Here is a 20,400-nt window from a genome sequence, read left to right on the forward strand (position 1 = left end):
CCCCTCCCATCCCATCACGCCACACTCCATAGTAGCTACTTACACTTCTACGATGTGCTCCGTACTCCGTACATACCCCAACCCCAGGATAAACAGCCACCACCAAGACAAGACCACCCGTTCTATGTAGATACCTAGCGCTCGGATCCCTCTTGATCATCATCCCGGGCCACCAGAGCCACACAGACAGCCAGCTACTAGCAGCGGCAGACTAACTAGATAGTGCATTTGCCTCGCATGATTCTAATGGATGGATGGAGCCGTGTGGTTCGACGCATCCTTGTGGGGAGGGGAGGTTGGGAAGCGGTCGTGGCGTTCGGGCTGACAGGCAGGGATGAAGGGATTAGGATGGGGATGGGGATGGGGATGGGAGGGAGGGAGGGATGCAGGGCCCTCTGTTCGGCAAAGTCTAATTAATGCATGGCCCATGGATGGCGAAGGAGTGGGTGGTTTGCTGGGGGAAACCCCGGACCCCCCCTGGGAGAACCTTACACGGATTCCGAGGGATGGATGGAAGGGAAGGAAGGAAGGCAGTCTGCCCTATCTACTTCCTTTACTACTGCGGACTGCGGCCTGCGGACTGGTGGTACCGATCACGTCGGTGGCAGGTGGGTTGGGATGTTGATTGGTAGGCGGTTCGTATTGGAGCTTGTTTGCTCTTGACAGCTGGAGGAACTAAGCTAGGTAAGTAGGTAGGTGGCACAAAGGACCTCTCTAGTAGTACTTGAGTAGGCAAGGTAAGGTACAACGGCAGAAGGATGAGGTGGTAGGATGGTGTGTATAATCCTAGCTAAGTAGGACTCTTGGCCGGATTACTCTACGCATTTCTATCGCCGTCAACAAACAGCTTCAGCCCCCGCCAACCAAAACGTCCGAGAACATGAGACCGTCACATCACAGCCTGCCCCCGAGTCTACCACACGAACGATATATAGTACAGCTGTAGCATGTCGTCGTTATTGCGTTTGTTGTGGCGGTTGTAAGGTGGTAGACTCCCGAACGCGAAGCGTATCGTATATGAAGAAACAGGGTCTCTCGTTACTGCCCACCCGACCCAGAGAACAGCTGCAAGCACCTGGATACCATGCCGAGGAAAGAAATAGCGCAAGGAGAAGGAGAAAAAAAGAACACCCAGGCGCATCTGGTGAATCAACTGTTTTTGAAACTGACAACGGCAATGAGCACAAGAGAAACGAGTACAAATCCAACAGAACACACGGCTACATCCGAATGATCCCCTGCAAACACGACGGAATGGAATTGGAGGAAAGAAAAAGAAAAGAAGAGAGACAAACAGACAATCACGGGGATGATGATGATGATGATGATGATGATGGGGAAAAACAAACAAACAAACAAACAGCCACAGGCCGCTATCGCATGAACTCCTTGACCGATGGACTCTTGGGTCCCGCACACGCATTCCACGGGGCGCATATTCAAACATTTAGATGCTAAAAATGCTGTGTAAATCAGTGTCTGCCCGGACGACACGCGAGGACTTCCACCAAATGCCAAACGCCCTTCTGCCACACATCATTAAAATTACCATCGAAAGACCAGCCACAGAGACCCGGCGCGCGGGAGGGGGAAGGGGAGAGAAGGAAGAAGGTCGAGGAGGAAACGGAGGGGGATCGAGGCACTGATCATGTACTCTGGCACACAAGACGCAACTCTAGTATTAAATGGCTCGTGCCGGGAATGCGGGACGAAGGAAATAGAAGGAGGATGAGAGGAAAGCAAAAGCAACTGAGAGACACACGCGGGGAGGGGGACCGATCAGGGTCGCCGTTCCGAGCCGTAGCACCATCAAAAAGAGTGTTGTTCGAGGGGGCGAGGGCGAGACGGATGAGGGTCGTTCTATCGTCGAGAGCAGTCGCGGGGGCCTTGGGGGCCGAGGAGAGAGATCGATCGCGAGAGCCGGCGGGTAATGCAGCCAGGCGCTCCGGATGATGGATGACACAAAAGGAAAAGAACAATATATCCCACGCGCGCCCATCCCCCCAAAGTCCACCACACCGTGTTCACCTGCCAGCAGCAGCGTCGGCGATGCCGAACACGTACGATACAACGGGTTGGGGAGAAAGAAGTTCCCGGTTTATAACACAAGTATAATCGCATGCTGCCTTTCAAACCTCCCAAGTATGTTGAAGACAAGAAATAACGAAAGAAAGTCGAGAAGCGAACATGACCAGGATATTATGTAGAATTACAAAGATTCCATGTTCAGCCTCGCATCAACCTGGAAACCCGCATGAGTAAGGGAGGCGTGACACGTCGGCATCGAGGCAGATCACCTACCGCAGCAGAGCGCCTTCATCACTTTCTGGACGAAACTGGGCTGCGGCTCATTGGTGCCCGGAGCGGCCTGGCCCTGTTGGCTGTTCTTCGTCGCGTTGACGGGGCTTCCCATGCCGCCGGGAATGTTTGCGTTCGAGTTCTGGAACTGCGCCTGAGTCGATGCCGCCGGCGTGGCATCCAGACCCCCGCTCTGGCGCTTGGGCTGCATCCCTCCGGAGACGCTTGGCCGATCGCGCGTCTTCCCAGCTCCGGGTTTCGCCGGAGACGGAGGCGGGGGCTGCGCGGCGTTTAAACGGTCGGCCGTCACGCCGGGCCGGCTGCCGCGGAGCTGCTGGGCGTGGAGTTCACGGGCAGACGAGTTGGGGAGGGCGTTGTTGTGAAGGTGTTGCTGGGACGAGTACGACTTGTACTCCCACCCCCGTCCGTTGTTGAGCTTCATCCAGTCGTACTCGCCGTCCTCGACGTCCCCGCCGTTCTTGAGAGCCTGGGTCAAGAGGTCCCGGAGATAATCATAGTCGGGAGTGTCCTCGAAACCAAGGTTGCGCACGTACGTCAGGTATTTCGTGAATTCTTCTAGACCCATCGGGTTAGCTTTCCCTGCCCACCGGGCACGCAAAACGGGGCAGTAGGGATATACCTGGGAATCCGTCGCAAAGATCCTTGATCGCGGTGGTCTGCTTCTTTTCTCCGATTTTTTCGTACTTTTGCTTGTTGGTCGCAGCCTTGAGACCCTGCCAGGGGAGGCCACCTCTCAGGAAATAGAGGAAAACGTGACCCAGAGCCTCGAGGTCATCACGTCGCGATTGTTCACGACCGAGATGGGTGTTGATACTCATGTAGCGGGCTGTGCCGGACAGCGACTTCCGCTCACGATAAGGGATATGCTGCTTCGTCTTGGGGTCTCTGTATTGCTTGGCCATTCCGAAATCAACCACATGAATCACGTTGGCAGCCTTGGTGTTGGGACGGCCGATGAGGAAGTTGTCGGGCTTGATGTCACGGTAGATCAGGTTTTTCTCGTGGATCGTTTGGACTCGGGACAGCTTTCAAGGGAGTTAGAAACGATGTCGGACTTCAATCAATCAATGGTCAGGGTACGCACCATCTGCTTGGCGACCATGACAACGGTCTTGGTCGAAAACCGGCGGTTGCAGTGATCGAAGAGATCCTCCAGACTAGGGCCGAGCAAGTCGATGACCAGGATGTTGTGAAGACCCTCCTGGCCAAAGTAGTAGACATTGGGAATGCCAGCTGCTATCAGTCAGTCCACCTGACCCTTTATCCGATCGCCGTGACGTTGAAAACTTACGGCATCCGACCAAGATCTTGTATGTTCGATACTCATCACGAAGCTGGGGGGCATCACTCTTGCGAGGTTCCTGGTATCATTAGCACGGCGAACCATCCACCGTTCCCGCCCCGAGTGCCTGCCACGTACAAATTTGATCGCCACCTGTTGGTTGTTCAACAGATTCGTACCCTCGAAGATCACACCGAACGACCCTTCACCAATCTTCTTGCCTACTCGGTAGTGGACACCCACGACATTTGAGGAAGAGGACGCCATCGCTGCGGAGGTCGGAGGGAGATGTCGAGAAACCGCGGTGTCGACAAGGGGGAGGAAGGACAGGGGACTCGGTCAACGGCGTTTACACGTGAGACTAGCCTGACAGATCGATCGGAAGCGTCAATTGGGAGGAACTAACGATGAAGGGTGTGGTACAAGTAGTCGCTGGGGAGGGGAAGGGAGAGGCGACTGGAGTCTCACAGGAAGCCAGATGGTCGTCAATCTGAACCATTCATGAAAATGAACCCCGGCGTGCAGATATCACGGAACTCGAGACGGACCACGAATCGGAGGCCGCAGACAGCGAGAGGAGACGGGCGGTCGAACAATCGCACCGGTAAATTTGAGAGGGGGGGACAGGAGGGTGCACCCTTAGGACAGCGTTGGCAAGGAGGGTGACGGGGAGGGAAGAACAAGGTATTCCGGGGGGGGGGGGGGTGTGGTGGAGGGGGCGACAGCTCTGAGGGGCTGCAGGCTGACAGTTAAGGGTGCGCTCGTTGGAAAGGGGACGAGGAATCGTAAAAAAAAAAGTCGATTTTAGGAAAAGAAACTAAAGAGGAAGGGGGGCAAGGAAAGAAAATTCCCCTACTACTAACCAACCGCGTGGCAGTACGACAGAACGCACTGGGCAAGCAGTGGTGTAGATAGAATTGAGGTGCCGAAGAAGGGGAGGAAGAGGGAGGGAAGAAGGGAAAGAAGAGAGGAGGGATGGAGAATAGGCGATGGAGTAGAGGGGACCTAGGTGAGCAGTGAACACGCCAGTGGTGGCATGAACTACAACTGCTACGGTCTGCCTATGGGGGAAGGAGGGAAAAGAGGGAAAAGGGAAAAAAGGAAAAAATGAGGCGGAGAGCAAGAGGAAGAGGCAGAGAGAGAGAAGAAGAGGAGAAGAGAGAGAGAGAGCGAGCGAGCGAGCGAGACAGAGACAGAGAGGCGATGGTTGGATGGGAGGATGGTCGAGTCGGGTCTGGTCTGGTCCTCTTGGTTTGGTCAGGTCAATACATTACCTGAGTTACACCTGAGATAGTACCTAGCAGAGGTACTTACGACTACGTAGTGCCAACACTACTAAACTAGGTACCCAGTCGCAAAATCCGCCCGGCCGGCTTGGCCCCGATGACGATGAAATCTGGTGCCCGGTTTTCTGCTTTCCTGTTTCTCTGTTTCTGGCCCGAGGTATGGTAACCTAAAGGTATTGCGTATGAACTCCGGCCTGGGAGGTCCGCCGCAGTGGAGGCGATTATAGCCGGAGAAGCCCCATCGATAGGGGATGAAGGGCGGTAATCGGGAGTACAGATACGGTACCTGATTACATGACCTACCAGTTAGTTACCTACACTGAGACATCGATTCATTCTATCCAATACATGCCTTAGTAGGTAAATAAGCAGGTACTAGGTAGGTTGTTACCTTTTCTTCTCGTTGTTGTTATTGTCCTTCAGTAAGAGGGTCTGACCCGATCGACCCTGGCCTGGTTGGAAAAGGACCGAGTCAGGCCCGTGCCAATCAATCGGTTCAGGGCCATGGCCATCGGGGGCCTCCCAATTTTCATCATCCTGGCCTCGGAATCGCCCTGGGCCCCAGGGACTCACTAGCGGCGCCTCTAGCGCTCAGCCTGTTGGGCGATGAACGGTTGAAAGCGGGCACTAGACGCCAGCAGTGGGTTCTGGCCAGTGGCCAGATGGAAGCTACCCAGGTACGGAGTACCTTGCTATAATTATTATTGTTCTGGGTCATCCTGGTACGATTGTTACCAACTCCAGTGCCACATGGCGTTGAAGGAGGATGGGGGGGAGGGGGGTAGAGGAGGAGAAGAAGAAGAAGAAGAAGAAGAGGAGAAATGGGCCATACATATGGAGTACACAGTACATAATAACTACAGTTACTACGGTGACCCCCCTCTCTCAGGTACCATCATTCTTGCGGTCTCCTGTCCGTTGCGCATGCTCGCTCGCTCGCTACTTGGTTGGCCATTGGGAATGATAGCCCAGATGCCCACCGGATCTAACTGCCTTGGGTGTGGTATTGTCAGTTTGGGGGGCACTGGTATTGCCGGGCTGTCTGACCATACCTTACCGTACAGAGGTACTACCTAAGGTAAGGTAGGTACTCCGTACTAGTAAGGTCCCCTCCCTCCCAGGGAGATACACTCACTAACCCATCTCAGGGTAGCCCCCAGGCACACACCTTATCCGATCAGGTGTGGTCAATAAATAATTAATTGCCCATTGCATTGCTCCCCTATATGGATCCTGGCCACTGGGACTGATGATCGGGGAAGAATCGAATAGATAAGGGGACCCGACCCATGGAACAGGCGTCCCAAGACTTCCAACTCCCTACGGAGGCGACTCCCTTCTACCAATAACCGCCGGCCATTGTAGCTGTCAACCCAGCTACTGTGGAAGGGTAAAACTCAGCCCCATAGCCGGCCGACCGTGACAACCGTGACAGAAACTGTCTGTCAGCTCCCGCTAACCCGTCTAATCTATCTAGTATCTAGTCGTCAAGTAGTGTGGGCTGCGGCGGGCGGCTTCAAGGCTTAAGTACTCCATACTAAAGCAGTAGGCTGCGAGGTACCTGCGCTGAGCTGGCACTGCCCCTGACCAGTCTGGAGCCCAGCATGGTGCCCAGGGCGACCAATCGAGCTGTCCCATCCGTGTACGTGAGTGTAGGTAAGTATGTATGAATTGTATGCATGAGCACGGATGCAGTGGTAAAATGGACAATACTCCCTACGGAGTATAAGATACTACTACTCATCACTTACCGTACATTGAGACTGGGGAGGAGGAGGAGGAGGAGGAGGAAGCTTACCCCACTCTTTTGTAGAGCAGTCCCATTATCGAGTTATCGAACGGATAGCACGGGGGCTCAGAGCCAGCCGAATCGGGACAACCGACTGTCACCACTACGACCAATCGAGGAGTCGAGGAGAGGACAATCCCCGAAAGAGTGTTCGGTCGTCGTCGCAGCCGACGGACCTGACGGAACTCGATGCCTTCTTTTATAGGTACATCGAGTGGCAGTGGCAGTGGCAGTGGCACCTCGATTTTCGATGCATCTGACACGTCTGTGACCCACAGCCCATTCGATGCCACTGCATGGTTTGCTGGCCCTTATCCATTGGACTTCGAGCCCTGGTCATCTGAAACAGGCTCCATGCAGCCTTGAAACGAACCCTCGTCCTCAAAAGCCCTCTCTACGGATTACCGGCGTGGATGCTAGACAATGCACGAGCACGGCCGGGGCGGAGCAGTCCAGGAAAAGAAGAGAGGGGGGAAGAATATCGCACTTTCAAGTGGCCCCGGTGTATGGTAGTGTAACTGAATGGCGCCCACCGGTACAATGCTTGGGCCACGCGGTTGTTGGATACACATCATAGCACAGAGACCCTTAGTGTGACTGTAGCAGCATCCATTTATTCATACAGCAACAGTCGTCATAAAAGGCCGTCCTTCCGTCCTCCCGTCCTTTCTCTCACGACTCATCGGCCGGAACATCTTCTGCTTCGCTTCCCAGTTCTTCCGCCACGATGTCTCGATCATCTCCCTCCTCATCCTCCTCCTCATCATCCTCCATGCCACCTTCCTGATCCTCGTCGTCGTCCTCGTCGCTACTAGAGCCGCTGCCGTCGGTGTCGCTCTCACTGCCAGGGTCGTAATCCTCTTCGTCCTCATCCTCGTCCTCTTGGTCTTCAAGCTCGCGCTGGGCTTTCTGTAACTCACTTTCTTCTTCTTCGGCGCCCCCTTCGGTAGCATCGTCTTCCGTCTTGACATTATTGACATTGTATCGCTTCGCGCGCCGAGCCTCCGCAAGACTGGCGTCTTGCAGGCCGTGCTTTTTGATATACGTATCAATGCCGGAGAAGTCGGCCTGGTCGATCATGGAAAATTCGAATTCCTGCGTCTCATCGCTGCCAGTGGATCGAGCCACGACGTTGAGATTGAAGGTCCGCTGCAGCACGGACGTGTATGAGATTGAGTCAACATTCTCAAAGGCGAAAAAGACCAGCGGTTTCTTGAACCCAAACAGAATCCCCGTAGAAAGAAGGAAAAGATAACCTACGCCGTGCAACATTTAGTTTTGAGCAAGAGGGACTGCGGACGCGGGGTACATGACCATACCTTCTTTACTCCCGCGGAAAGCCTTAACATGGTAGGCCTTTTCCCCCTTCCGATGGGCCTCGGGCATCGCGCTCACAAACTGGCGCTCATCCGGGCGCACAACCTTGGTCTGCGACAGGTTGTCGTTCAAGACCCGTTGGACGACTTTGTCCGCCGTCTCGCCATCCCCGGTTCCAAGCTGTTGTCCAGTTCCCGAGAACGCTGCCTTGGGAGGCCCATCGGCAACGGTCCACACCATGGCCTCTGGAGCAGACACCCCTTCGGGTGGTGGGTTGACGCCATCTCCATACTGGGGAATAATGCAGAAATTGAATTGTCGTTGGTTCTTTTCCGGGACGGGAAGGCAGAGGACATGCTCTATTCGCATCCGCAAAAGGGTCAGCACTGATCAGCTCCGGGACCACCCTTTTTCCTTCACTTACGTATCTTCCCCAGCGGTACACCAAACTCCACTTCCTTCGATGTCTGGTTTCTCGCACGTAGGAATCCGTGCTGGGCGGTGATCTCGAGCGTGAGCTTCTTGCGCTGGGGCATGGCGAAGGAGACATCCTGCATGTAAAATTGCAGGGGCATGTCCGCTTTCAGGTCGCCTGGCGATTGGGCATTTGCCGGGGCATCTCCATTTTGTAACTTTCGTTTCTTCATGGCCGGGCCGTCGCTGACGAGCTCCACAGTCTGAGCGGAAGAGTTTGCAGTCCTGTCCAGCAGGCTGGATGTATATTTAGCGATGTCTTCAAAGAGAGGTGCATGTTGCGGGGTATGTGCTGGGGTGAAAATAAACGTCAGCGGGCGATGATTGCTTGTTGGGAGAGGGGGAGGGCTGTAAATAATGGCGCTCTGAGCGAGTGACCCATACATACCGATCGCATCGTAAACTCGTTTCTTCAGGCCCGGTTCGGCGGCAAAGGCGTTCTCAATCGCCGGAATACTGGTCGGCGCTGACGAGTTGATCGTGGCGAAAGCCATGCTGGGAAAAGCCACAACCCCAACAACTGGTATATATAATCGGGGTGGGAAAGGAGAGAGGGGGGGCGATTCACAACCGGTGAGGTCGCATACAATGAAAAAAAAAAAAAAAAAAAAAAAGTCGGAGGGGGGATGGGAGGAAGCAGGGAAGTCGGGGCGCGCGGATAAGATGGATGAGAAGGAAAGTGCAGGTCGTCGGTCGTTGTTGTAGCTGCAGACCTCCCCTGGCGGCCCTGTCGACCCGTGGGCGCGCGCGCAATTAGAATTCCCAGCGCAGCGCACAGCACTTCTGGCGGTGGGCAAGCTCCTCTATGCATCTAGGCATCTACGAATCTCCGTGCAGGACATAGTGATCTTATACAGTCGGATTCTATGCTACAGTAGGATAATTGTGTACACCCATTTAAAAGAACAGTGTGAAGAAACAGAACAGACCCAGGTACACGTTCGCCCATCGGACACCCAAGGGAGAGGGAGAGATTCAGAGCAGCAGACGATTACGCGTTCTTGGCAGCCTTCTGCTTCATGAATGTTTCCACGAACCCGACCGTCGCGGCGTCAAGGATGAAGTTTCCGTTGGCATCCTTCTGCGCATCCAGGCGCGCCTTCCTCTTAGCCTGGATCATGGCGATCAACTCGCCCTTGGGCGTCAACAAAGACCGGCTTTGAAAATATTCCTTCCTGTAATCTTCCATCTTCTTGGCCTCCACCCACTCGGCGTCGTGTCTCGTCCGGTACTTCGAAAACTTATTGCGGAGTTCATCCAGAACGCTGGAAGGGAATGGCGCAGAGTGCAGCGACGGCATCCAGGTCGGTGTCTCGACTTCCATACGGAGCGTATCCCAGGCCTCATCCTTCAACTCCGGAGGCTCCGTCTTGGGCCAAGGGATTTCGATCTCTTCGCCAGCGATATATCTCGTGTGTCGGGGAGTCGAGGAGCCGTATTCTCGATCGAGGAAGGGCTCTCCTCCGCGAACATGTTCCACCAGCACGTCACGCGTCTGGCCGGTGACCGGGTCGTCGAGGGCAACAACGAGGCGGACATCGTCAATGGGAACGGGAAGGCTCGTCGACTGGAAGGGGTTTTTGGTGCCGTATTGTTCGTTCAACCAGTCGGGGAAGTGCACATCGGCCTGCGGGAACGAAGACATCATCGATCAGTAAACGAAGCAGAGATCACTCCGCAGGGTGGATCGGAGGTGATGCATACCATGTTGAGATCTTTGACTATGACAGTCTCATTGGCATCATCCACCCGAGCTACCTCGTTGATTTTGCCCTTGTCTCTACCCTTCATGATGCACACCCGATCGCCCGCGGCGATGTTGATGTACTCTCTCCGCAGATGCTTTGGGATAGAGGGAGGGTTCATTGCTTGCGGGCTCAGTGCACCGTAGGTCTGTCCTTCAAGGCCGGCATCACGCTGAGGCGCCAGAGGGCCGCGCATCCAGTCTTCACGGCGTCGTTGCTTCTCCGCACGGATGTTATCGAGCTCCAGGCGGTTGTAGGAAAACCGCTGCCTCAGAGAGTCGTTGAGATCATCACGCTCAGCAACTTTGGCTGCTCGAATGGCTTTCCGCTGAGCCTGGTTCCGGGCCAGGGCCGTCCTTCGAATGACCTTCTGCATTTTGGATGCTGCGGGTACCAGCAATGGCCGACTGTTCCGCCGAATCACCAGGAGGCCTTGCGAGATGCTCGGGAGGGAAAATTGCGGCCCTGGGGTGTGGCACGTGACCCGGACTATGGCTGACCTGGGTGAGCCAATGGGAAAGCATGCCCATGGTCTGGGCAACAGAGCATGGCTATTCAATTAGGTGCAGTACACTACTCACTACATCACATATTCACCATTCTCATTCATGGGGATTGCATGTCCCCCAACTACGCGTGCCCTTAGAGATCTGTGGGTGGCGCCTGCCTCGAAGACGCGCTTATACAGTAGGTCCATCACATCCCCCATTGTTATGTATGGAGATGAAGGTTTGTAATTCCCTCATGAAGCAGGCTCTAAGTAGCACCGGAGGCTTGTATGTTTCATACTTTGCGGGTTTTATGCGCACCCAGAAGAATCTGCGATACCAATAGCCCGGCATCAGGCTGGGCCTGGCCGGCATGGCATAACTGCTCATAGTTATAGGACGATAGAAGTGTGGCCATTTGCTTTCGCTCAGCCGTCGATATCAGGCAACAGGATACTGCCATATAGGTTGGCGCTCAACGTTCGAATTGGGCTTGCAGGGGATTGTAATTGAAAGGCGGGTGGCATGGGCTTGGCCGCTGGCTTGTGATACCACAAACTCAGACCTTGCTCTGGTATTGTGAGCCAATAAGCGGTTCGGTTCGTTCATGGTCAACCACAGATGTCTCTAGATAATCCTCAAGATGTATTCGCAACTCGCAACATTGGAGAGTCAAACAATGTCGTATCCGACACCGGTCTATGGGATCCGCGTCCTCGGTAGTATCCCACCACTGCTGGAATTTCCAATCAAACCTCCCCAGGCTATTATTCAAGTCGTAGCAGCCTATTGCAATGTCGGTAAGCACTGAGTGCGGTCAGACCAACCAATACGAATGGCCTGGCAAGCTGGTCCTGTACAGACATGGGGCAGCAGCTTACTTGCTTACCACGGTTCACTGGCAGCAAAGTGACTGGTTTGCCAGTCAATTAGTTGACTAGTCATCGAGACTGACTCATGGCCATGCTATTGTCCAGACGCAGAGAGACGATAAGAGTGTACCATAAAGGGGATGAGTGATTGAGTGACCTGCAAGGTTCTGTCTGCCAGGTTATCAAATCAACGGAGATGAAGACTGAGAGGGTCTTTCTTTCCCAGCGTCCCGCAGGCCCCAAGCCGGAGAGGAGACCGTCTCGGCCGTAGGCTCGCAGGTCGCAGGGCTACTGTATTGTACTCCGTACCTCCACATTATTATTGCAAACTCCCCAGTGCGACCGCAGTCTATCTAGTCCATCTTCTTTATACTCCGTTGGTGTACACTGTATATGCTCCGGTATTCCTATGGTTTCCCTTTTCCTTCACCTCCCCCCTCCTCTCTGGTATTCACTCGAGAGCTCCAGGAAATAAAGGGGCCACCTGGTTTCAGCTGAGGATGACGTTTGCTTTGGGAGATATACATTATAGCCAGGACGGAGTACGTAGTGGTACTACTGTGTACGTTACGTACTATCTATATGGTAGCAGGCCCGACCAGGCTGGGTTAGCAGCAAGGCCGATCACTTGCACCGCCACGTCTCTTCGCTGTCGGCAATTGAAGGAGTAGCATCTAGATATGGAACCCCTGGCGGATCTGGAGCATTGGCGGCAGCAACAGAAGTACCTTGCCTCAGGCTAAGCCCCAGCGGACTACGGGAGTACCTTCGCCGATTCGGAGGCCTCGATGCTCTGTCATTTATCTACGGAGTACTTAGATATCCTAGAGGCTTTAACGAAGCTATCCACGTACGGAGTACTATTGCTATATACTCCATAGACCCACTGGACATTGGTCCGGAGCAGGCCAGGGCGATCGATATACTTTGCCTGTCTGTCTGTCTGGCTTAGGTGATCCATAGGAGGACAAATGTCAATCCGACAATCAGGGACGAATCAGAAGCAAGATTGGGGACTGCAGGGCTATCGTGCGTGGCCACTCATCCCTTCGACCTCCAGTAAAGTTTCCCTAGGAGGGGAGGTGAAGTGAGGTTCTGTCATTTCACACGGAGTACTCCGGGCGTTACTGTTTACTGTGGCACGCTGGGTAGGCTCGAATAACTTAACCCGGGCGGAAGTAACAGGAATCAAAGAGGCACACCGCTTGATCACCGGGATTCTATCTATGTATCTAGATAGAATGTATTGAATAGTACCTACTTCGTACGCCGCAGTAGGTCGATATACAGAGTTGTGGGTAGATAGTGGCTAGGAATTGTTTAATTAGCATGGCCCTGTTGTCCATCTAGCGCACGGGAGTGAGGAAATAACAACCCAAATAGCCCAAGACCATTGGTTCAGGAAGACTAAGAAGGATGGAGCCACAGCCGACAAGTCCGAGTCTCCGGGGCACCCACAAGCTTCTAGGCTCCTTCAGACTATGGTGACGGTAAGTATCTAGCTATGGAGCTCGTCACCAAAGGTCTTGCGCCCAACTTCTAGAATGATGTTACTATGAAGAACTGACTGAGCCTGCCTGTCATGTCGCGTGGAGGATCGGATGCATCTGTTTGTGTTCATTTTTCCAACTCTGTCCGAGCAGTGTGATACCACCAGAGATGGCGAGGCGAGCAGGAAAGATGATGACAACTTCATTCGCCCTGGAGCCGAAGCGGACCGGCGCAAAGGACCTCGCCTGGATCATTCTTGGCCTGAATGCCTGAGAAGGACATTATTATTATTATTATTGACCAGGTACGGAGTACTCCTGACTAACTACTACCGGTAGGTAGGTATGTACCTGGGTACTACTACTAGTAGTACTAGTTGGTCGTAAGGCCGGTCAGCAGAATACGTAAGTCGAAGCCGCACAGTTCTCTTCTTCGCTCCTCGACCCCTGGTACTATCACGATACCCGTACCGTCTATTACCGTACCACGCGGGTATTGTACCTCCTACCTACGGGAGTTCTTGACTTTCAGCCACGGTCGGGTGGCTTTGATGAGAATGAAGGCAGGCCAGCTAGGCAGCTCAGTAAGCAGTAACAAGGGAAAAAAAATGTACACTTGCCTTACCAGAGAAAGGAGGTGATTTTTTTTTGGTAAAAGATAATCAAATAAAAGGGAAAAGGAAAAACACCCATTTGGACTTCTTACCATGAATCAGATCACGTCAGGATCAACTGCAGATACCACCTATACGTACGGAGTAGAAGAGACGAGGAGACACGGTAATGAAAAAAAGGGAAATGGATAATGGAAAAGGCCAGAGGAAAAGGGCAAGGAAGGAGCAGAGCTTCCACAGCCACATAGCTTTTTTTTCACCCGATGGGGCTGGCGGACTTGTCGCTTGCCAACCGTTTCAGCCCTTTTAGTCTAGTAGGTTGGCTTGGTTTCTTAGTCAACTGGGGAGCGCCGGGAGCCTCAGCGACTCATCTTGAAAGCCAGCAGCCCTGGGGCTGGGGCCAACCGCCGATAACCCAATACACAATACGGAGAGTACACAGCAGCGCCCCCCCCCGAGCACCCAGCAAGCAGCAGTCAGTGCCAGTAACAGTAGCAGCAGTACGGCGTAGTAGGAGCAGTAGGAGCAGCACCAGCAGTATTCATCCCCATCCTATCAACCCATCTCCCATCCTTCTCCCTCCCTCTCCCTCTCCCTCCCTCCTCTCCCTTCTCCTGTCTTTCTTCCCCTTCTTCATCCACGTTCCCCGGGGAACTTTCACTCGCCATTCACACTCCTCGTAACCGCGCCTTTTGGGTTTATTCCTGGTCTCTTGGCTTTTCTCTCATTCACCTGGACTCGGCCTCCCTGAAATATTTTAGTCCGCGCCCGTTGCGCCTACTACTCCCTGCACCGTACGTGATAACCACCCTTTTCCTCGGGCGCCTGACTTGTCCCTTTCTCTACCCTCACCACTCCCCCCCCCCCCCCCCCCCAAATCCACCACCCGTCGTCCATCCATCCATCCATCCATCCATCCATCCATCCATCCATCCATCTCCATCCATCCGCTCCTGCAACAGCTTCCACTTCGCTCGCTGCTGTGCCACTCCCCTCCACCCCCTTTCTTTCACTCCTGCTTATTTCTATCCCATCTATTCCTCTCTCCATCATTTGCTAATTCCTAACCCTCCAAAAAAGATGGCTGAGATTCGCCGCAAGCTCGTTATCGTGGGTGATGGTGCCTGCGGTAAGACTTGTCTGTTGATGTGAGTGTCACCCCCCTCCCCTCCCCCCTTCTTCCGTCTGCATTGGGCACACGACCCGTACCATCTACTAACCTCGTCTCCTTTGACCAGTGTCTTCTCCAAGGGTACCTTCCCTGAGGTTAGCTTCCACCCGCCCTCCTTGGCCTGATCCTTGATACTGTTCCCCTCCCCTCCCTCCCTTCCATGGCCGCTCCGCGATAGCTGTCTAGCTATCCCAGATGGAGACCTCCGCTTTTCTTGAGCTGACCGACATATGTCTTAGGTCTACGTCCCCACCGTCTTCGAGAACTATGTCGCCGATGTCGAGGTCGATGGCAAGCACGTTGAGCTTGCTCTTTGGGATACGGCTGGTCAGGAAGATTACGACCGTCTCCGTCCTCTCTCATACCCCGACTCTCACGTCATCCTGATTTGCTTCGCTGTCGACTCCCCCGACTCTCTCGATAACGTGCAGGAGAAGGTTAGTTGCTCGCCGTGTTTCCCGGTGCCCTCGGCGCGTGGACGATAAGGGGGCGAAGGCGCTCTCTGGAGGACCTGCAAGGAGTACTGACAAATCGCTTTAGTGGATCTCCGAAGTTCTTCACTTCTGCCAGGGTCTTCCCATCATCCTTGTCGGATGTAAGATGGATCTTCGTAACGACCCCAAGACCATCGAGGAACTCCACAAGACCTCCCAGAAGCCCGTTGGCCCTGAGCAGGTATGTCATGAAAATAGAATAGATTACGGAAGCCTTGAACCGCTGCTAACATTCCCACTAGGGTGAGGAGGTTCGCAAGAAGATCGGGGCCTACAAGTACCTCGAATGCTCTGCGCGCACCAACGAGGGTGTTCGCGAGGTCTTCGAGGCCGCCACCCGGGCTGCTCTCCTGACCAAGGCCCACAAGAGCAAGAAGAAGTGCACCATCCTGTAAACTAGTTTTTTTCTCCTTCGCAAAAGGTCTGTTTCATGCGGAGATTATATGAACGGATAAGCGTCTCGAACATTTGGTTTCTATTACTTATTAAGAGGGGGGTTATTCCGTTGGCGTGTTCCAATGTGTGCCTGGATGCGAGTGTGGATAATGTTCAATCACGGGCACATGAGCTTTTATGGGATTATCTGGCTATGCAGTTGGTCGACTTTCTTATCTTGCAGACTTGATTTTCTAGGGAGGCGTTGTCTTCATAACCTTGTGGGTTTTCTTCTCTGTTTCAACTCCTCATAGGCGCCTATGGGGCGGTTCTCGATCACGATGGCAAGAAGGGCGCCAGGTTGCTACCGGAGCAAACGTCCTCACTACTACCTTCGAGTAGTGCAGATCGGAATTGGGCAACAGAGGATTGCGTTCGTCTTGCGTGTGTCCTGCCAGTCAATTCTATCGGAAGCGTCCGTCCGATCACGAAAGTCGCAATCTCGCGATCCGATAGACGGACGACTCCTGCTCCTTCGGATTTCCCTCAGCACGGTCTTATCCCCATTTCAGTTTCCTCCTGTTTCGGTTAAAGAGAATGCATGGAATTGTCGTTGACTTCGCTTTTCCCTCCCCGTCCTGCAGTCGGTCCGGTCAAACTACTCTGCATGTCCTACGTACGCGGCGGTTTCGGAGCAGGCATGAGGGATAGCGAGCGCATCTATACGTTACTATCTACTAATCCACTATCCCCTTTTTTTTTTGTACTGTTCGCCGTGGCATCATCCATAACCACGCATGTAGAGCCAGAACCGTACGCAGGACCATGGTCCCGGGCTACTCCGCACATACGTAGCTTTCCTGAAAATAGCATCAAAAGCCATGAACTGCTAAGTAGTCAAGTATTGACAGGGGTGAGAGAAAGGACGAATGGACGGAAGCACCCACCCACCTGATAGCGTAGCGTCTATTGATAGTAACACTAGCCCGGATATATAGAGGAGTTGTAACTCGTCAACCTACCCAGGTCGACCATCACCTATATATGGAAATATGGCAAACTCGATTCCGACGCCAGTTAGGATTTATCCAAGCAGAGATAATTGCCTACCTGGTAGTCGCCGTACTATGGGGTGGTGGGGTTTACGTGGACATGATCGATTGATTGTTGTTTCCTGGGAATCTTCCAAATGGGGATGTTTGTATGTTGTACGTACGGAACAGGACGGACGACCTTACGCTCGTGTATGGTCGGAGTACGGTACTGCCATGGCGGTGTATGGGGATTACGTACGGGGCGGCTATTATTACCTTATATCCAGGGGCTGGGCTGCTATGCCTTAAATTACTATCAACCTGGTGGTACCTAACTACTACTAGGTACCTGAGTAGGTAGGTTGCCTGCTATATAGGTACCTCCATATACTCCGTGCACACATAATTCTGCCAAGTACGTATCTAGCTGGCTATGTTTATTGGGTTAGGTGGCTGTGCTTGCATATTGAGAGCGGGTGAGAGAATTTCACGAAATATGTCGTCTATAAAGTTATCGATTTGCTTATCGTAATCAATAGAAACCTCGACATGGTGTTTCGACTTGAATCATCTTTGTCCCCTTAGGTTAGAACGGCTTCCACCTTTGTAAGAGTCGAGTAGATATGTCCCATTTTTCACGCATGATACCTCCCATCATGATATTGTGCCGCCTATATTGCTGGCTATCTCTATATACTCCGTACGGGGGCTGGAGTTATATATACCGCGGGAACCAAAATCAAATAAAAAGAAAGATAGGAAGGAAGGGGTGTGTGTCCAGGCGATCCAATTCAAAGGGCATGTATGCATGCATGCAGCCACCTCATCTATTCAAGCTGAGTAGATTCTCAATATATCGTCTTGCATCCAGGCCTAGCCCTTCCACAAGCTTCCCTGGTCCTGTATCGGCCCGCAGACCCGGAGACGATGCTCCGCCTAGATCGCGGAAGAATCGAGAGCTGCTACTGCTGCGCGCGTGTCCGGACGGAGAGACGGAGTCGCTTGACCGTCGGACGAGGAAGGCCTCTTGGTGGGCATTGTTGTCGGTCATGTCGGTGACGGTGCGGATGCTGGGGGTTGACGTGGTGCTCCCCTGTTCTTGCTGGGGAGGCTCGGACATCCGAACCCAGACAATCCACCAGCCGCGACTGGTCTTGCAGGTTCGTTCGACTTCCAGAGGGCGAGCTCGGGTTTCGAGATGTGTGCTCAGGAGTCGGTGGTGGATGTTGAGGCTCTCTACTCGAGACCAGGGGTGTGTGGAAGGGTCCCTCGGATCGTTGATGGAAGAACCAAAGTCTGGGATGTTTGGGATCGAGGAGCGGATCGTCAGGTTGGTTCGGTCGTAGACTAGGTTGTAGACTGGCTGGCTCTTGCCTGAGAATCGTTTGTTGATGTCAAAGGCATTGTCGGACATGGCGATACGCATTGCTGCAGTAGCGGGTGAGGTTGAGTTGTTGAGCGTCTTGTGAAGAGGGTATAGTTGGTGGTCGATGCTGTGGTAGAGGGATGGCTCGAGGAGTGCAGGCGTTGAAGGGTCGAAGAGGAACGTGTACACGAAGGGTTGGTGCTGTAGACTTGTTAGCACTCACGGCAATGATGGCTGAATACGGGGCGAGACTTACTATATAGACCACCGCTCGTAGCTCTATAGAACCTAGGGTACGACTGGGATCAGCCTCGGACAGTATAGCCTGCACTTGCGTTGCCCTACCTGTTGGGTTGTCCTCCGAGAGCTCTGCTAGATGAACATGTAAATTTCTCTGTCCTATTTTCTCATCCGGTACGCTGGGCTGATTGTCTGTCGTCGCAGCGCCTTCCTGAGTAGCCTTGTCCGAATCGTTCATTTCAGTATGCAGACCAATGAGAAAACTTCCACGCTTCTTGGGTTTTGGGCTATCGGTAGGTTGGATCATATCCTCATCAATCGCCTCCTGGGCATCTGTCGGAGAATTTGGCCGATTGTTGGGACTGGAACCTCCATCCTCTCGCTTCAACGCTTCAATGCGAGGGTGTGGACTGGCTGTTCCGGACGAACCCCCCCAGGATGAGCCATAGCCAAGCGTCAGATATTTCACAACCGTGTCAGTCCTGAACCCCATCCAGTCAAGCCCTCGATCGCTCGGCGCGGGAGAGCTTTCACCACTTGTAAGAGAATTTGCCCTTCCATCGGTATCTCGTGGAGGCTGTGGAGATTCTGCGGTCCCGATCACGAGCGGAGGGGGGATGCCTGGAGTGAAAGGTCGATCTGGAGTTGCAGCTCGAGGCTCAGCCACGCGAGCAGATCGAACGCTGGCATCTTTCCCCCTCTTTCGTTGCTTTCTTCGCCGCTTTCGACGGCGTGGCGAGGTCGGGTCTTCGCCAACCCCGTATGCGTCCACGCCATATCTATAGATCGATTCCATCCATTGTGAAATTCGCATTACGGACGGTCTCGAGACAGCGCCTACCCCCGAGAACACAACCCCATCGTCTGGTTTCGGGCATATGCCTAGCCCAAGCCATCGCTGTTCGGCATTGCTTCCATCCGCTGCGTCTAGAGTCTTGTTCCCCGTTGCGAGAGCTTCGGTGTTCGAGTGAGGGTCGCCGAACCGCGAGACTACCAAGTCCAGAAGACCATCTGTACGAGCGACAAAGTCCTCCAGCACTTCTCGCTCTCCGCTCCCCCACTCCTCTTCACCAACGCCGATGCCGAGTTCGCCCCCAGCGGAGAGCTTGACGCCGTCATATATCTCAACCACGGGGTTCCCGTTCAGGAGAACCTCCCAGCTCCATGCGAACCTCCACCAAAAGTTATCGAGGAGCGTGCAGAAGGCAGGCCTGCCTACTCGATCGTACAATGTGTCCAGTGTAGAGTCCTGGTGGAGGAGGAAAGTGGAGTGAGCCCGACGTAGCTGCTGTATCAGGAGCTGGGGAGGGCACATCTCCCTTGCGGAGTAGATACAGTCCGGGGTGGCTGAAGAGGCATCGCGCTGGGAGGAGGGCGCGTTTGCGGGATCACTTGGAAGGCGAGTTAGGTCGACAGCCTGTGACCAGCTCAGCAGCTATCGATGACAGGTTCAGACACCAGGTCACCTACAGCTAGAATCCACCAGTCTTTCTCCAGCTCATGCAAAACGATCTGGGATTTCTCCGTCTCCACGTAATCCACAGCTTTCCCTTGCGAGAAGTTCCTAGGTAGGCCACGAGCTCAGTACTGCCGCCGCACGATATGCCTGGGAAAAGAGAGAGAGAGAGAGAGAGAGCGCGCGCGATCCTCACCTGGCGAAGCCAATCATCCCCTGCGCCAGACCAATCTGACGCAACCTCTCATTCCATTCATCCTTGGACGCCGCATCACCATCTTCGGTCACCGAGCCTTCCCGTCGCCGCAATCGAGCTGACCGGGATGTGTAGAAGACGACTTGATCGGGGAGGGATTCGTCGGTGGGACCGAGGCGGGGGTTATAGATGGCGAGATACGACAGTTGCGCGGGAATCACGGAAGTCAGGTCGCCCTCGGGCATTGCACCATGGGTCTGTGAGCTGGAAGCTCACAGCGCAGCGGCAGCATTGGCAGCAGCAGAGCAGTGGTCGGTTCATCGAGCGCGCCTCGTCGGTCGGCCTGGAGGGGGGAGGCGGCGGTGACATCACGTGGCGGGGAGCTGGTCGTT

The 20,400-nt window shown here is 53.9% G+C and overlaps 9 protein-coding genes across 9 annotated transcripts; 2 read left to right on the plus strand and 7 right to left on the minus strand.

The window, feature by feature from the left end:
• Positions 1-3: 3 nt before the first annotated feature.
• BO70DRAFT_363789 (uncharacterized protein) lies at positions 4-443 on the minus strand. The gene has a single exon (XM_025543654.1). The coding sequence runs from the start codon at positions 427-429 to the stop codon at positions 244-246; it is 186 nt and encodes a 61-aa protein (XP_025397580.1). The 5' UTR covers positions 430-443; the 3' UTR covers positions 4-243.
• A 326-nt stretch (positions 444-769) lies between these two features.
• Positions 770-1,564, minus strand: BO70DRAFT_91972 (uncharacterized protein). Its single transcript, XM_025548841.1, has one exon. It carries the CDS (start codon positions 1,445-1,447, stop codon positions 914-916), a length of 534 nt encoding a protein of 177 aa, XP_025397581.1. The 5' UTR covers positions 1,448-1,564; the 3' UTR covers positions 770-913.
• Positions 1,565-2,126: 562 nt separating this feature from the next.
• On the minus strand, positions 2,127-3,868 carry BO70DRAFT_411225 (casein kinase I; the record flags this gene model as incomplete). The annotated part of the gene is made up of 5 exons (XM_025547275.1): positions 2,127-2,874; positions 2,939-3,344; positions 3,404-3,552; positions 3,611-3,680; positions 3,740-3,868. The coding sequence occupies 5 exons, from the start codon at positions 3,866-3,868 to the stop codon at positions 2,294-2,296; spliced, it is 1,335 nt and encodes a 444-aa protein (XP_025397582.1). The 3' UTR covers positions 2,127-2,293.
• Positions 3,869-6,870: 3,002 nt separating this feature from the next.
• BO70DRAFT_92121 (uncharacterized protein) lies at positions 6,871-7,300 on the plus strand. Its single transcript, XM_025548844.1, has one exon. The coding sequence runs from the start codon at positions 6,963-6,965 to the stop codon at positions 7,251-7,253; it is 291 nt and encodes a 96-aa protein (XP_025397583.1). The 5' UTR covers positions 6,871-6,962; the 3' UTR covers positions 7,254-7,300.
• On the minus strand, positions 7,088-8,961 carry rtt106 (putative negative regulator of DNA transposition (Rtt106); the record flags this gene model as incomplete). Its single annotated transcript, XM_025547276.1, has 4 exons — positions 7,088-7,932; positions 7,996-8,352; positions 8,418-8,759; positions 8,856-8,961. 4 exons carry the CDS (start codon positions 8,959-8,961, stop codon positions 7,349-7,351), a joined length of 1,389 nt encoding a protein of 462 aa, XP_025397584.1. The 3' UTR covers positions 7,088-7,348.
• Positions 8,962-9,310: 349 nt separating this feature from the next.
• On the minus strand, positions 9,311-10,718 carry BO70DRAFT_318349 (mitochondrial 54S ribosomal protein uL24m). Its single transcript, XM_025540410.1, has 2 exons — positions 10,172-10,718; positions 9,311-10,094 (listed from the first exon to the last, which is right to left on the minus strand). The coding sequence occupies exons 1-2, from the start codon at positions 10,586-10,588 to the stop codon at positions 9,459-9,461; spliced, it is 1,053 nt and encodes a 350-aa protein (XP_025397585.1). The 5' UTR covers positions 10,589-10,718; the 3' UTR covers positions 9,311-9,458.
• Positions 10,719-13,446: 2,728 nt separating this feature from the next.
• On the minus strand, positions 13,447-13,851 carry BO70DRAFT_92190 (uncharacterized protein). Its single transcript, XM_025548845.1, has one exon. The coding sequence runs from the start codon at positions 13,769-13,771 to the stop codon at positions 13,568-13,570; it is 204 nt and encodes a 67-aa protein (XP_025397586.1). The 5' UTR covers positions 13,772-13,851; the 3' UTR covers positions 13,447-13,567.
• Positions 13,852-14,329: 478 nt separating this feature from the next.
• rho1 (Rho family GTPase RHO1) lies at positions 14,330-16,027 on the plus strand. The gene is made up of 6 exons (XM_025548846.1): positions 14,330-14,470; positions 14,757-14,824; positions 14,915-14,942; positions 15,087-15,284; positions 15,388-15,522; positions 15,584-16,027. The coding sequence occupies exons 2-6, from the start codon at positions 14,757-14,759 to the stop codon at positions 15,734-15,736; spliced, it is 582 nt and encodes a 193-aa protein (XP_025397587.1). The 5' UTR covers positions 14,330-14,470; the 3' UTR covers positions 15,737-16,027.
• Positions 16,028-17,251: 1,224 nt separating this feature from the next.
• Positions 17,252-20,299, minus strand: BO70DRAFT_380982 (uncharacterized protein). Its single transcript, XM_025545435.1, has 5 exons — positions 20,009-20,299; positions 19,827-19,920; positions 18,462-19,773; positions 18,373-18,404; positions 17,252-18,317 (listed from the first exon to the last, which is right to left on the minus strand). Exons 1-5 carry the CDS (start codon positions 20,251-20,253, stop codon positions 17,574-17,576), a joined length of 2,427 nt encoding a protein of 808 aa, XP_025397588.1. The 5' UTR covers positions 20,254-20,299; the 3' UTR covers positions 17,252-17,573.
• Between the last annotated feature and the right edge of the window lie 101 nt (positions 20,300-20,400).

The sequence above is a fragment of the Aspergillus heteromorphus genome, assembly GCF_003184545.1.
Source record: "Aspergillus heteromorphus CBS 117.55 chromosome Unknown BO70scaffold_20, whole genome shotgun sequence".
Lineage (NCBI taxonomy): Eukaryota > Fungi > Ascomycota > Eurotiomycetes > Eurotiales > Aspergillaceae > Aspergillus > Aspergillus heteromorphus.